The sequence below is a fragment of the Pan troglodytes genome, chromosome 7 (assembly GCF_028858775.2).
Source record: "Pan troglodytes isolate AG18354 chromosome 7, NHGRI_mPanTro3-v2.0_pri, whole genome shotgun sequence".
In the NCBI taxonomy this organism is placed as follows: domain Eukaryota; kingdom Metazoa; phylum Chordata; class Mammalia; order Primates; family Hominidae; genus Pan; species Pan troglodytes.
This window is the reverse complement of record NC_072405.2, coordinates 16,397,896-16,411,372: the sequence shown is the minus strand read 5'-3', so window position 1 is coordinate 16,411,372 and position 13,477 is coordinate 16,397,896. Positions and strand designations below refer to the sequence as shown.

General features: G+C 51.4%; 1 protein-coding gene across 12 annotated transcripts in view; it reads right to left on the bottom strand.

Moving 5' to 3' along the window:
- The window catches only part of MSRA (methionine sulfoxide reductase A), a 461,700-nt gene that overhangs the window by 79,348 nt on the left and 368,875 nt on the right, over nt 1-13,477 (bottom strand). For 7 of the 12 annotated variants that reach the window (XR_010159154.1, XR_010159155.1, XM_016959072.4 and 4 more), the window contains one exon: nt 6,685-6,831. Coding sequence is in view for 9 of the 12 variants with exons in the window: in XM_016959072.4 (XP_016814561.1) it covers nt 6,685-6,831 (147 nt within the window). In the remaining 3 variants the exon portion in view is untranslated. Of the gene's footprint in view, nt 1-6,093; nt 6,832-13,477 lie in introns of those variants that run through there. The other 5 variants (XM_063816129.1, XM_001138036.6, XM_016959076.3 and 2 more) reach the window with 1 other exon arrangement.

Below are 13,477 nucleotides of genomic sequence, written 5' to 3'. Positions count from 1 at the left end.
TGAGTCATGAAAAGACAAGACGGAAACTTAAAGGCATACTTACTAAGTGAAAAAAGCCAATTTGAAAAGGCTACTGTGTGATTTCAACTATCTGACTTTCTGGAAAAGGCAAAAGTATGAAGACATTTAAAAGATCAGTGGTTGCCAGGGGTCAGGAGGGAGACAGGAATGAACAGGTGGATGGAGCACAGAGGATTTTTTGGTCAGGGAAACTATTCTCTATGATACTCTAACAGTGGATAGAGTCCAAACCCACAGGCTGTATAACACCAAGAACAAACCCGCATGTAAACTGTGGACTCTGGGTGATAATGACGTGTCATTTTGGTTCATCATTTGTAACAAAGGCACCACTCTGGTGGGGGATGGTGATAGTTGGGGAGGTTGTGCATGTGAGGGCATGGGGGGCATATGGAAATTTCTGTATCTTCCTCTCAATTTTGCTGTGAACCTAAAACTGCCCTAAAAAGTTAAGTCTTTGTAAAAACAAAAGCAGCATGAACACATATGGCACTATCACCACAGCTCTTAGGCTCCTTCTTTCAAAGGCTCCACCCTGGGGCCTTGGCACATGCCTCTGCCTGGAACATGTCCCTCTCCCTGGAACGTGTCCCTCTCCCAACTGTACCTTCGCACCCGCTTTGCGTGTTACTTCTCATGGATCTTGCAGAATTCAGCCCAAATGCAGCTCCCTCAGCTTTGATCGGATCCCCTCATTTTTACTCTTTCACAGCACACTATGATTTTCCCTGAAAGCACGTCCACTGTTTGTAATTATGGAGTTGTGACACTGCTCGTTTAATATCTAATTTCCCCAGTAGAACAGTTTTATGGAGGCCGGCAACCATGTTTGGCTGACATGATGCCCCCGGCATCTAGCACAGACCCTGGCACACAGCCGGAACCGAATAGATTCATGTTGAGAGAATTAATTAACTAATGGCTGAATGAGTAAGAGAGCAATGAGAAGCAGCTCTTAATGTGAGCAATGAACTCCTCTGACTTGCCAGAGATTTTTACACGTTATCAAGGAGCTGGGGAACCTCCGTCCAGAGCTTTTCCTTTTGCTTCCACCTCCAAGGGGGCCACTTGGTCACAGAAGAGCCACTGTACAGCAGGGGAGGAGAGGGGCCCACAGAGATGTCATCTTCTGTGAAGATGCACCGACTAAGTGACTAGTGGGTGCTCAGGGACATTTGCCTCGAGCCCACTGCTGACATCAGGCAGACACGTTCTTGGCATCCCAGTGTCCCAATGTCCCAGTTGGAACTCAGAGTACATTCCAAAGAACGTGTAGCCTGTTCTCTGATGGAAATATTTAAAATTTGGGGGGCAGAAAGGACATCTCAGAGCCAACATGTCGTTAAAAAATGTTGTTCCCTGGAAATTTTATAAAGTATTCAGACAAACTAATAATGTTTGGAAAATGTCACTCATCATTCTGGGGACAGGGTGGACTCACAAAAGCGAATGAGATTTTTTTAAAGTTCTCAGCAAATAATCCCCTTTTCTCCTTTACAAGAAGACAATCATAATATCTACCATGTAGAGAACACTTACTGTATCTCAGGCTCTGTACAAAGTATATACATACATACATACATACATACACACACACACACACATATATATATGTGTGTGTATGCATAGTATTTAATCTTCCCCAAGTCCTGCAACATGGGTATGATTATCGCTGTTTTACACACAAAGAAACTGAGCCTCAGAATGATCATGTGACTTCTTCAGGGTCACTCAATCTATAAGAGGCAGACCTAGCATTTTCCCTCAGGTCTGTCTCACTTAACTCCAGCTGATCGCTCCACCAGCCTCTGTGGAATTTCGAGATTTCAGCAAAGCATCTGTCCCAGGCTCTCTGATCACCATGCTGTGGCTAACATCATGAGACGCTGTTCTTTAGATGACATCTCTTCGGTGAACTTACCCCCGGCTGAGACATTACATCCAAAGCTTTAGTCAGCAATTCTGGTTTCACCTGGAAGGAAAGCTCTGGGTTTCCTCTGGAAACCAAGTCTGATAGGTTGGCAGGGCCTTCCCAAGGTCCTTGGTGTAGAGGAATTCTGAAAGTGTGCCTGGGCTTGGCAGGAAAGAGCATGGCAATCTACCAGCACTTTCTGCTAGAAGTTGGGGGTGGTAGGGTCACCAGGGGCAGTAGAATGACACGTCATGGCCATCATAACAGAAGCTCTAAGACGTTAAACAAGCAACATGTCCCTAAGTGAACTGTCCAGTTCAATTTTTATTTATTTATTTTTCTTGAGATGGAGTCTCACTCTTGTTGCCCAGGCTGGAGTGCAGTGGTGCAATATTGGCTCACTGCAACCTCTGTCTCCCAGGTTCAAGTGATTCTCCTGCCTCAGCATCCTCAGTAGCTGGGATTACAGGTGCCAACCACCACACCTGGATAATTTTTTTGTATTTTTAGTAGAGACGGGGTTTCACCATGTTGGCCAGGCTGGTCTCGAACTCCTGACCTCAGGTGATCTGCCCGCCTCGGCCTCCCAAAGTGCTGGGATTACAGGTGCGAGCCACCGTGCCCAGGCCCGGCTCATTAAGTATTTTCCATAATGATTTTCAAGAAGACACTGAGAACATGTGAATGAAACCCACGCATGACACAACACTGGGAGACAGAAACAGTATTTCATCTGCCAAACAGGGTGACAACATAGGGTTAGGCAGCAATGCCCACCCCTGCATCATTTGAGTTTGCCACTGGTGCCACCAAAATTTGAAATTCCCCCAGAGAAGGTATTGTTTTATTCACCATATTGGGAGAGGGGGAGTACAGGAGACTTTACTCCATGGATCAGGGAGCTAAAATGGCGATTTTGTCAGTTATTAGGTATATCTATCTCATGATGTTTTAATAGGTTGTATTGTTATTTAGGTCTATTAAGGCCAACAGACCTAGAGATGGCTGCTATTAAGAGTTTGTTTTTCACAGGTCCCAAGAGAAGCAGAAGAACTGGAGCAGAGGGGGTGGAAACTGTGGACAGAGCCTCTACTGTGGTTTCCATGGGAAGGAATGGCAGAATGAACAGGCTCAGGACAGGCACGTGTGAATAATTTCAGCAGCTCTGGGGCACAGGGGCTGTCCCTAGTTGTCAAGCACTTGGCCTGGGGCAATTAGGAAAGCTGGAGAGTAGCCTGGAGTGTGAGAGCCAGACAGAGGAGGTGGTTGGGCTGTGAACTCTGGATCAATTGGTTTGTATTTAAAAAACTGCACCCTTGCCGGGTGCAGTGGCTCACACCTGTAATCCTAAAACTTTGGGAGGCCGAGGTGGGTGAATCACCTGAGGTTGGGAGTTCGAGACCAGCCTGACCAACATGGAGAAACCCTGTCTCTACCAAAAATACAAAATTAGCTGGACATGGTGGTGCATGCCTGTAATACCAGCTACTCGGGAGGCTGAGGCAGGAGAATCGCTTGAATCCGGGAAGCAGAGGTTGCAGTGAGCCGAAATCGCGCCACTGCACTCTAGCCTGGGCAACAAGAGCAAAATTCTATCTCAAAACAAAAACAAAAACAAAAACAAAAACAAAAATAAACCTGTACCCCTAAGAGAAAGACTCCTCCCAGTGAGAAGCGGGGGTGAGGGGGCAGGCAGGAGGTCAGGGGCATATGCGCGTGGGGTGAATGGATATTGACAGATCAAGCTGCAGAAGCTGGAATCATGGCTAATACACACTACGCATTCTGGGAGTGAGGAAATAACTTCAGGCTTGTTCTGACCCACCAGACCCACTGAGAGACAGACTTGGAGCAAGACCCCATCTGTCACCTGGTCTTCATAAACCCCACTCTGCAGTGGACCTTGGTCTTTCATGTTTAGCAGCAGTGGGTAATAACTCCTAGAAGGCCTGGGCTATTTCCATTTCACCAGTGCAGAGTCACCTTGGTAAAAGATCCCGGTGCCTTCTGGGGAAGGCTTAGGGCAAGATTCAAGGTATGTGCCACTTGAAACACTGCAAGATCCCTCCTCGAAGGGCTGGACGCCCCGTCAGTTTTAGTTCGCTCTGCTTTGAACATGGAAGTTGGCCTAAGCTTTTCCCCAGACTCTAGAAGCAACTTGCTTGTAGGACAGACACACTCGCTGCCTGTGCCTACCTCAGGGGTCACTCCTCCAATTCCTTTGCTCCTTCTTTCCCAGACCTCTGCATGTCAGAACACCCCGGCACTCAATGTTCAAACCCTTTCTCTCTCTCCGGTCTCTCCCTAAATGATATCAGCTGGTCCCGTGGCCTCAAATGCCATCTATATGCTGGGGATTCTGAAATTTCTCCTCCTCTGATCCCTTCCAAGATCCAGACCCATGCAACCAACTGCCCTGCTCCATATCCCCACCGGGACATCCGAGGAGCATCTCAAATTTGTGTGGCCAAAACTGCACAATTCATCCCATTACCTCCACCTCACATCCAACTTCCTACAAGCAAATCATACCCCCAGCCAACCAGTTGCTCCGGTTAAAAATAAATAAGGGAGAAAGTGTGTAAAAAGCTCCAGTGCTGCCCAATTAAATAGAATTAACTAAAAAGCCCATTATCTCATCCTGTAGAAGGCTCTCTGTGACCTGGTTCCACCTGCCTCACTGAGGGTTCTCTCTACTGATGGAATAGCTTCCACTTCCACTAGTGTATTCCCAACATGCTTCCTCCTTTAGGTCCTGCATCATTTAGTTCAGGAGTCCCCAACCACTGGGCCATGGACTGGTACTGGTCGGTGGCCTGATAGGAACCAGGCCTCACAGCAGGAGGTGAGTGGCAGGCAAGTAAGCGAAGCTTCATTTGTATTTACAACCGCTCCCTATTGCTCACATTACCTCCTGAGCTCCACCTCCTGTCAGATCAGCGGTGGCATTAGATTCTCATAGGAGTGTGAACCCTACTGTGAACAGTGCATGTGAGGGATCTGGGTTGCATGCTCCTTATGATAATCTAATGCCTGATGATCTGTCACTGTCTCCCACTGCCCCCAGATGGGACCATCTAGTTGCAGGAAAACAAGCTCAGGGCTCCCACTGTTTCTACATGATGATAAGTTGTATACTTATTTCATTATATATTACAATGTAATAATAATAAAGTGCACAATAAGTGTGATGTGCTGGAATCATTCCAAAAACATCCCCCTTCCTCCCACCACCCACTTGTGGAAAAATCGTCTTTCATGAGACTGGTCCCTGGTGCCAAAAAGGCTGGGGACTACTGATTTAGTTCATTTCCTTCTCAAGTGATATGGTTTGGATCTGTGTTCCCCCCTAAATCTCCTGTCGAATTGTAATCCCCAGTATTGGAGGTGGGGCCTGGTGGGAGGGGACTGGACCATGGGGGCGGCTTCTCAGGGTTTAGCACCATCCCTCAGTGCTGTTCTCCTGAAGGAGGTCTCCTGAGATTTCACAGTTTAAAAGTATGTGGCACCCCCACTTGTTCCCCCTCCCACTTCCATCATAATTCTAACTTTCCTGAGGCCTACCCAGAAACCAAGCAGATGCCAGAATCATGCTTCCTGTATAGCCTGTGGAACTGTGAACCAATCACACCTCTCTTCTTTATCAATTGCCCAGTCTCTAGCAACGCGAGAATGGACTAACACATCAAGTCTCACCACCTTGCAAAGGCCTCCCTGACCAACCTCGCTAAAACAGCCCTGAACACGATCTCACAGCCCCCAGACGCAACTGACTGCCCTATCCCATTCATCATCTTCGCATCCCTCATCAGAACCTGACATCATCTTATTTCATCATTTCTTTCCATGTTTATGACTCCTTGTCTGGAATGTAAAGGTTCTTAAGGGCAGGGATTGAAGGGGTCTGCTATAACTAGAACAACCTGTGACGTGAGGGATGTGACAGGCACCTGGAGAACAACTACTATTACTTAGGTTGCAAGGAGCTAGAGGTGTGCATGTTTACCAAAAATTTCATCCGAATTGTTCCCATTTGGGGGTAAACGGCTCTGAGGCTTTTTCCCTCCCAAGCTGTTTAGAGCTCTTAAATTCATCTTACAGCACTTAAAAATATCCTACCTAAGCAAGCCAAAGACAGAGAAGATGTCAGGCAGCTGGCATTATTGGACTGTAGGTTTTTATTAAAACAAACATTTCTCATAGCTCTAAGCAAAGCATTAGGATTCATCAAGCGGACTCACATCTTTTCTCTGCACAGAGAGGGCTGAAAAGGGAGAGAAAGCACCTTATGCATGTCTAGATTTGGTAAAGCCAAGGATTTCAGCAAATGAGTCATTGAGGCTATACACGTTTGCAAATTGTAAGGCACTGGCGGGCAGAGAGCACAGATAAAGGACTTCTGGGGTTCCCCATCCTGTCCAGCAACCTCCCAGCTCACGCCTTAGCTTCTACCAAGAAGGGTGAACACAGCATCCCTGCTATCTTCACTCAGACCCCAGAAGACACAGGAAACTGCACAGCTCCACTCCCACCATAACTTATTAGGAGATAGGTCACATTTTATCAACTTGCCATCGCGCCTCCTATAGATTATACTTCGGTAAACACAATCTGTATAAATTCCTTTGTACTTTGTGCACTTTAAATGCCACGATTGTGAATCACACAAGCATTGCCCAATTTGTTGAAAGCATTTTTACTGGAACCTCAAAGGCCCACCATGTGGGGAGAAATTATTTTTTAATACCCACTGGGCAGGACACGCCGGTGCCCCCAAGGCCGCAGTAGCCATTGGGGTTCTTGCTCAGGTACTGCTGGTGGTAGTCTTCCGCATAGTAGAAAGTCTGTCCCTCCCGGATGTCGGTAGTGATGGGGCCGAAGCCGTGCTCTGAAAGAACCTGTGGGGACACAGAAAGGCGCCATCAGCTCCCATGCTAGAGAGACAGCACCTGCGAGGGGTGGCACTGAGGGGCCAGGGCTGCAGTGAGCAGACGCGTGGCTTGGGATGTGCAGTGGGTCCCCTTTAGGCCGGGCTCTCCGCATTCCAAGTGGAGTGACGCTGGGCAGCGACTTACCTTGCTGTGCCTCAGCTGACTGGGAACTGAAATCAGGTTTATATCAGATTTTTAAATCAGTAACTTACACTCTACCCCCACACCCCTGCCGTCCCAAGTGCATGTTGGGGGCCCTGGTTTGGACGCTGTGGGTCTGTTTGAAACTGGCCCCAAAGCTCTCCCAGGGGAAACAGCAGGTAAGCATGGCTCCCTGGCTGTCCCCGAGGGTAAATGGATGTCCCTGAGAGGGCTCAACAGGGCCACAGTGGGAGGGAATGAAACGGGTGGACAGGGTAGGGATGGGGCAGGGATGGACAGAATGGCTGCAGCTCTACCTGGCACTATCCCATCTGCCCACCAGCTCAGGAACAGGACCCCAGCCCACTCCCAGGATAGACAGAGTGTCCCCTCACTCGCTGTGGCTCTGGGGAGAAGGACCCTGCTGGCACGTCCTGGTGAGCAGGTGGTCGCTTGGGGTCTGTACTCTGAACTCCAGGCCAGGGAGCCTGGGGAGTCAGGGCAGGGCAGGATGTGGCCTGTGGCTCATCACCACCCTCTGCGTCCTAGTTTACGTCCCGGTGACATCTGCTGCCAGGGAAAGACACGTATCAACACAAGCTGGGAAAGGAGAGAGGGGCTATTTGGGGCAGGAGACAGACTAAGAAATAGACATTGCTCCCCGTGGATTTCAGCCTGCTTCTTCTCCCCTTCGGATTTCAGCTGTGCCCTAATTCTTTCCTGTTGCAGGCTGCTTGAAGCATGTGAGCACACGGCCACAGAGGCTCAACCCACTCTCACTGCCTCCATTCAGTACAGAGCTGCAAAGCAGAGCCAGGACCCATGTTTTCACGAGGGGACCAACCACACTCTGACTGTCCACTGGTCCATGTGAGATGAAGTCTTCAAGTCTGCCAAGCACAGTGCATCCAATATTAATATTCAGCATGATTCACTGCTTCAGGTTTTTCTTGAGCAATGTCACTTATTTCCTGCAACTCTGTTTCGCCGTCTGAGCCAGCAGAAGGCCGATCGAGGATCTTGAGGCCCAGCAGGTCCGGAACGACAAGGGGCAGGGTCCCCGCCAAGACGGGTGGGTTAGACCAGCCAGCTCAGAGGCAGCCAGTTTTCTTGCAGGGGTTAGGAATGAGAATGAGGAGCCACTCTAATGTCAGTTTTGACAATTTTTTGTAAACTAGCAATTATTGAGGGTCTACCATATGCCATGATCTGTGCAAAGACTTCACACATGTTAATTTTAGCCTCACAACAGCCACGGGAAGGAAGTCCTATTATTATCACCCATATTTAAAAGTGTGTATCAGATACTGTGCCTTGGTCCCTGACATTCTCAGCTCACCCTCGTACCGCACAGGCGGAAAGCTCGCAGACTGCATTCCCCAGATTCTGCTGCCAGCAAGGCCCTGCTTCAGATTCCACCAATCAGAGAAACTCACACGAAATTTGGCAGGCTACGTAAAAGGAGAAGCTATTCTTTGCAGGGCGCAGCTGTGAGGATGAGCGCAGGACTCTGCAGGAAGCAGACCCAAGACTCTGCCAGCTCCTCCTGGCCCTCTCCACAGAGTCCGTGGAATGCCATCAGCAATGACTTTTGGCAATTTCAGTAATTTCTTGGTATCCTGAAATCTTGGGGTGCTTTTCCCTGACCTTCACGCGAACAGCCCTGCTAACGATTCTGTAAACACCGAATTCCTTCTGTAGAATCCATCCAGCTTCACGGAATGGAAGTTTTCTGTTTCCACGACTGGGCCCCAGCTCACACAGCATTTGGCTCCAGACTGTTTTCAGGGAACAGAACCTCTCTAAGAATGAGCATGTGGGGTTGGCTAAGTAACAGGGGTAGATTTAGAGTTAGCAATGACCTCCTTGGAAATGGAGTATGTGCCTGCCGTGTGACTTGAACCATCGCTAGCATTTGCCTGTGAAGAGGCTGCCCACTGAAGGAAGGCTTTGGGATGCCAGGTGGCTGTGGAAATGGAATATTCTGTGACAACAATAAGGACGACGTCTGTGGGGGGTGCCATCTGCTCCAGGCAGCACCAGAGAGTTTGGAGAAGAGAAAAAGGCAAGGTGAGGGCCTGACATTCCTGGTCCAAGGCAAGTTCGGAGAACTGAGGGATGTAAAATAATCTGTCATCTCTTGCAGCTGTATCCAAATAGCAAATAAAAAATCGGATCCCAAGGGCTCCGGGTTCACAACGCCAGTGGGATTCACAGGCTTACTTGGCCCAGAGCCCGGGTGTGCTCTTGCCCACAGGTGTGATCGTCCTCAGAGGACCTACCCACTCCGCGGCTGACACCGCCTGCTGAGAGGGGCCTCGCTCCCGGCCCTGAGCTGCCTGTGCCTGCCTACTGGAGGCGTCCGTGTTCTATGGCCACACCTGTGCAGACCTCCCAGCCTGCCTGTGTCTGAGATCCAGCCTCTTCCCGGTCCTCCTAGGCACAAGGATGGCCTTCCAGGCACAGCTGCTGTCTCCAGAAGATTCTCTGAGCACAGCGTGGGAGGAAGTGGGTCCACGCAGGGAGGCCAGCGCCACTGCCCACCTCCCCTCCTCCTCCTCCCTTCGCAGCCACCTGCAGGCCCAGGGACCCCCTTGGGGAGCCCGGAAGGGAGGTTTGCCGGTGGGCCTCGGCAGTACCAGCCTCAGCCACAAGATGGCAGACACTTCACTAAGAAAAACCTCCAAGGCGAGCAGGGAAACCGCAGCCCACCCAGGCCTCTGCACCGCCCTGGGCCTGGGACCTCATGGACGGGTCCTGTCGGGTGGCGGATAGAGGTGGCGGCCACCGGCCTGCGATGAGCGTGGCGTCAATCTGCAGGCTTCGGGTGTCCTTCCCAGCACTGCCCCCCATCCCATAACCCGCCGCCAAAACTGAGGGAAAGGACAAAATAGAGACTAGGTGCGAAAGAAGGGGAAAGGGACCACGGAAGGTCACATCTATTGTCTTCCTGGTCCCCTTTCGTCCGCTGCCTCACTTGCAAGTCACTCCCCTCGGACAACTCCATGCATTCTGCGAGGTCTCCCTCCGCCACTGTTCAGATTCACGTCTTGTTTTCAGTGGGCTTCGCAGCCGCCCTGCTCCTTCGCTGTCCCCCGGGGTGGGCCCCGCCGTGTGCGGCACAAGTGACAGCATTAAGTTAATCATGACATCTCCCTCCAGGGCCCTGCAGGCTTGGCGATCTTCAAAGAGTGCACTGCCCTGACTGTTCACCAGGGAGCCTGGGAGATCTGGGCCTGCCCCAGCACCTCCCCTAACCCAGGAGGGGGCCTCTCCCTGGCCCCGAATCAGAACACCCCAGGCCTTTCTCTCCGATCCAACCCACCCCGGGCCCTTCTCCCCGTCCAGTTTAGCTCCGCCGCAGACCCTTCTCCCTGATCCCACTCCACCCTGGCCCCTTCTCCCTGTCCCTCTCCACCCCAGGCCCTTCTCCCGAATCCCACTCTATCCCGAGTCCTTCTCCCCATCCCACTCCACCCCAGGCCCTTCTCCCCGATCCTATTCCATCCCGAGTCCTTCTTCCCGTCCCACTCCACCCCGGGCCTTCTCCCCATTCCTGCTCCACTCCAGGCCCTTCTCCCCGATCCTATTCCAGTCCGGGTCCTTCTCTCCATCCCACTCCACCCCGGACCTTCTCCCCATTCCCACTCCACCCCAGACCCTTCTCCCTGATTCACCCCTCAGCATCGTCTGCCTCACCATCTTCTACCTTTTCAGCCTTTCCTTCCCCTCTGCGCACTATTTTCTTTGGTGTTGTTCATTTTTACCTGTTTCCCGAATGTTCCATTCCCTTGCACACGATCTCCAAGGAATGTCCTTTCCTCTTTTCCATCGCAGGAACTCCTATCCATCTCTGAGGACCCAGGCCAAATGTCCCCACCTCTATGAAACTTGCCTGATTCTTGAAGGCAGAAGCTGCTCCACATACTATGTTCGCGTGGCATCACAATGCCCGACAGCGCTGATGACGCTGCATTACAAAAACCCTTCTGTTCTCCAAGTCACTTCCACTACCCAGGACTGTCTGTGTCTCTCCCTCATCTCGGGGCTTTGTGCACTGTGTGCAATGAATGAATGAATGAATGAATGAGAAAATGAACTATGGATTCTTGGGATCTCCTGGAGATTCTCTCTGCTTCTGGATTCCACCTGGGTCCCTGTGGCTACCTCAAGACCCAGCACCTCCTCTAGGGCCTGGGAAGGAATGGTGGGAGGGAGAAGGGGACGACGGACTCAGGCAGCCACTTTCCGTGTCACAGAGTCCTGGCCAGTTCCATGGGCAGGTTCAGTCTTTAGATGGTGGCCCTGTGGTGCTGTGTCCTTGCAGGGAGCACAGAAGGATGCCTCTCTGTCATCCACGGCTCCTGAAAAAGCCCACTTGCTCTTCTGCAGGGAGAGTGGGGTGGTGCAGGAGCAGGGGGAGGTAGGGGACGAAGACTGTCACCTCTGGGTTACAGATGGTTCCTCTACTGCCACCCCCCCCTCCCCGCCCCACCCCAAGTCCACTGGTCAACCTGGCACCGAGGCCAAGCTACGCAGGTGCTGGCATGGGTGCACGCCAGTCTCCTGAGCCCCCTTCCTGCACTATCAACACACACCAGGTGTCCCAGTCAGTGATGGGGCAGGGGTTCCTAGGTAGCGTGTTACTGATCATGGCTGACACACCAATGCTTGTGGTCATCTACTTTTCCTTAACGAATTGGAGCAGATGGAACGCCTTAGATCCTGATCTCGGTTTTACTGCCTCTCACTGGCCCTCAGGAGCAGGCAGGAGAGAACTGTCAGGAGAGCTGGAGAGGAGGAAGAGGGTGGGGACCCAGGTAATGCGCAGCCTGGTGGCCTCTCCCCTCTCCCGTCGTCCATGGGGAGGACCCATAAAAACGGCTGACCATTCGTGACTGCCGAGACAACTGCCCACATCACCTACTGAATCTTTAGGCGCCTTCCAATAAGGAGGCTGCACCCGTGACAGTGGGATGTCACCAGAAACACTGTGCTGGACGGAGGGAGGCAGGGCAGTGGCACTCCGGCCTCAAGACCCAGGTGCCCTCACGGGACTGTGCTCATCCTCCAGGCCCTATGGGGTCACTTTTGGGGATGGAGAATGAGTTCAGGTCATGACGGACTTGCCTGGTTGAAGTAACTGCCTAGATTGGTTCAAAAGCCTGGAAAGATGTGCTCTTGCTGCTCAACCCCAGGGCCTGCCTCTGCACAGGGTAGCCCCGGCCCAGCTCCCTACTCCAGCCTGTGGGGCCAGGTACCCCCAGGGCTGTACCGACAGCCAGTATCACATGCCCCTTCCACGTTCCACTTCAGGGGAGGAATGACCTGAGCCTAGCTCCCGGCAACTTTTCTCTCTCTTACTGACTCCAAGTATCTTCACTTTTGCTTGTGGCATTTTTTGTGTGTGTGTGTCTTGCTGACCTTTTAGAAAGAAGTCAGCAGGACTGCATACAGTAACACATGTGGGGCGACACCTGGCCCAGGGAATTTCTGGAAGGTCACCTAACAGAATTGGTCATTTGTGTTTTTCTCACAGACTCTTCCTCAATGACCCCAGGAAGCCTCCTGTGCCTTCCTTCTGTTGTCATTTTCTCCTTGGACTCAGCTTTTCTGCCTGTGAAATGGGTCCCTTACCTAGTTCACTGTGCTAGGATGAGGAATGCAGAGAGGGCACAGAAAGTGCACCATGCCCTGCCTGGCTTTTCTGTTGCTGAGACAGGGTCTTGCTCTGCCACCTAGGCTGGAGTACACTGGTGCAACCATGGTTCATGGCAGGCCCTACCTTCTGGGCTCAAGCGATCCTTGTACCTCAGCCCCTCCAGAAAAGCAGGGCCTACAAGTGCGTACACCACCATACCTGGCTAATTTTAATTTTTTTATAGAGACAGTGTCTCCCTATATGTTGTCCACGCTGGTCTCAAATTCCTGGCCTCAAACGATCCTCGCATCTTGGCCTCCCAAAGTGCTGGGATTACAGGTGTGAGCCACGACACAGCCTGCCTGGCGTGTTTTAACTACTGCAGAATACTGGCTCCATTTCCCAAAAATCCCCACCCAGGGGTGAAAGCTAGCCTGCCTGTCCTGCCCTCCTTAAGTAGCCCCCATTTCCACATTCCCCCATGGAGTCCCCATTTCTATGGCTGAGCAGCAGATCTCTGGGGCAGGAAGGTGGGTAGGCATCTGTAAGTTGTGATGGAGCCCCCAGCCCCCTAGGCCTCATCCACCTCAGCTCGGTCTCCAGCTCCAGCGACTCATAGGAATACCACAGATGCACAAAAAGCAGCCGGGTCACTCCTTACAGAAGGCCTGCCAGCTGGGCACAGCAGGTCCCATCCGTCCTTCTAGGGCGGCCAGTAAAGAGCCTTTCTGGTAATAAATGTAATGAACATGTGATCATTCTGCTGACTGCAGCCTGCTAACAAGCTTATGATTAGGATCACCGAGATTCTCCAAGTGCCTGAGTGTCTCA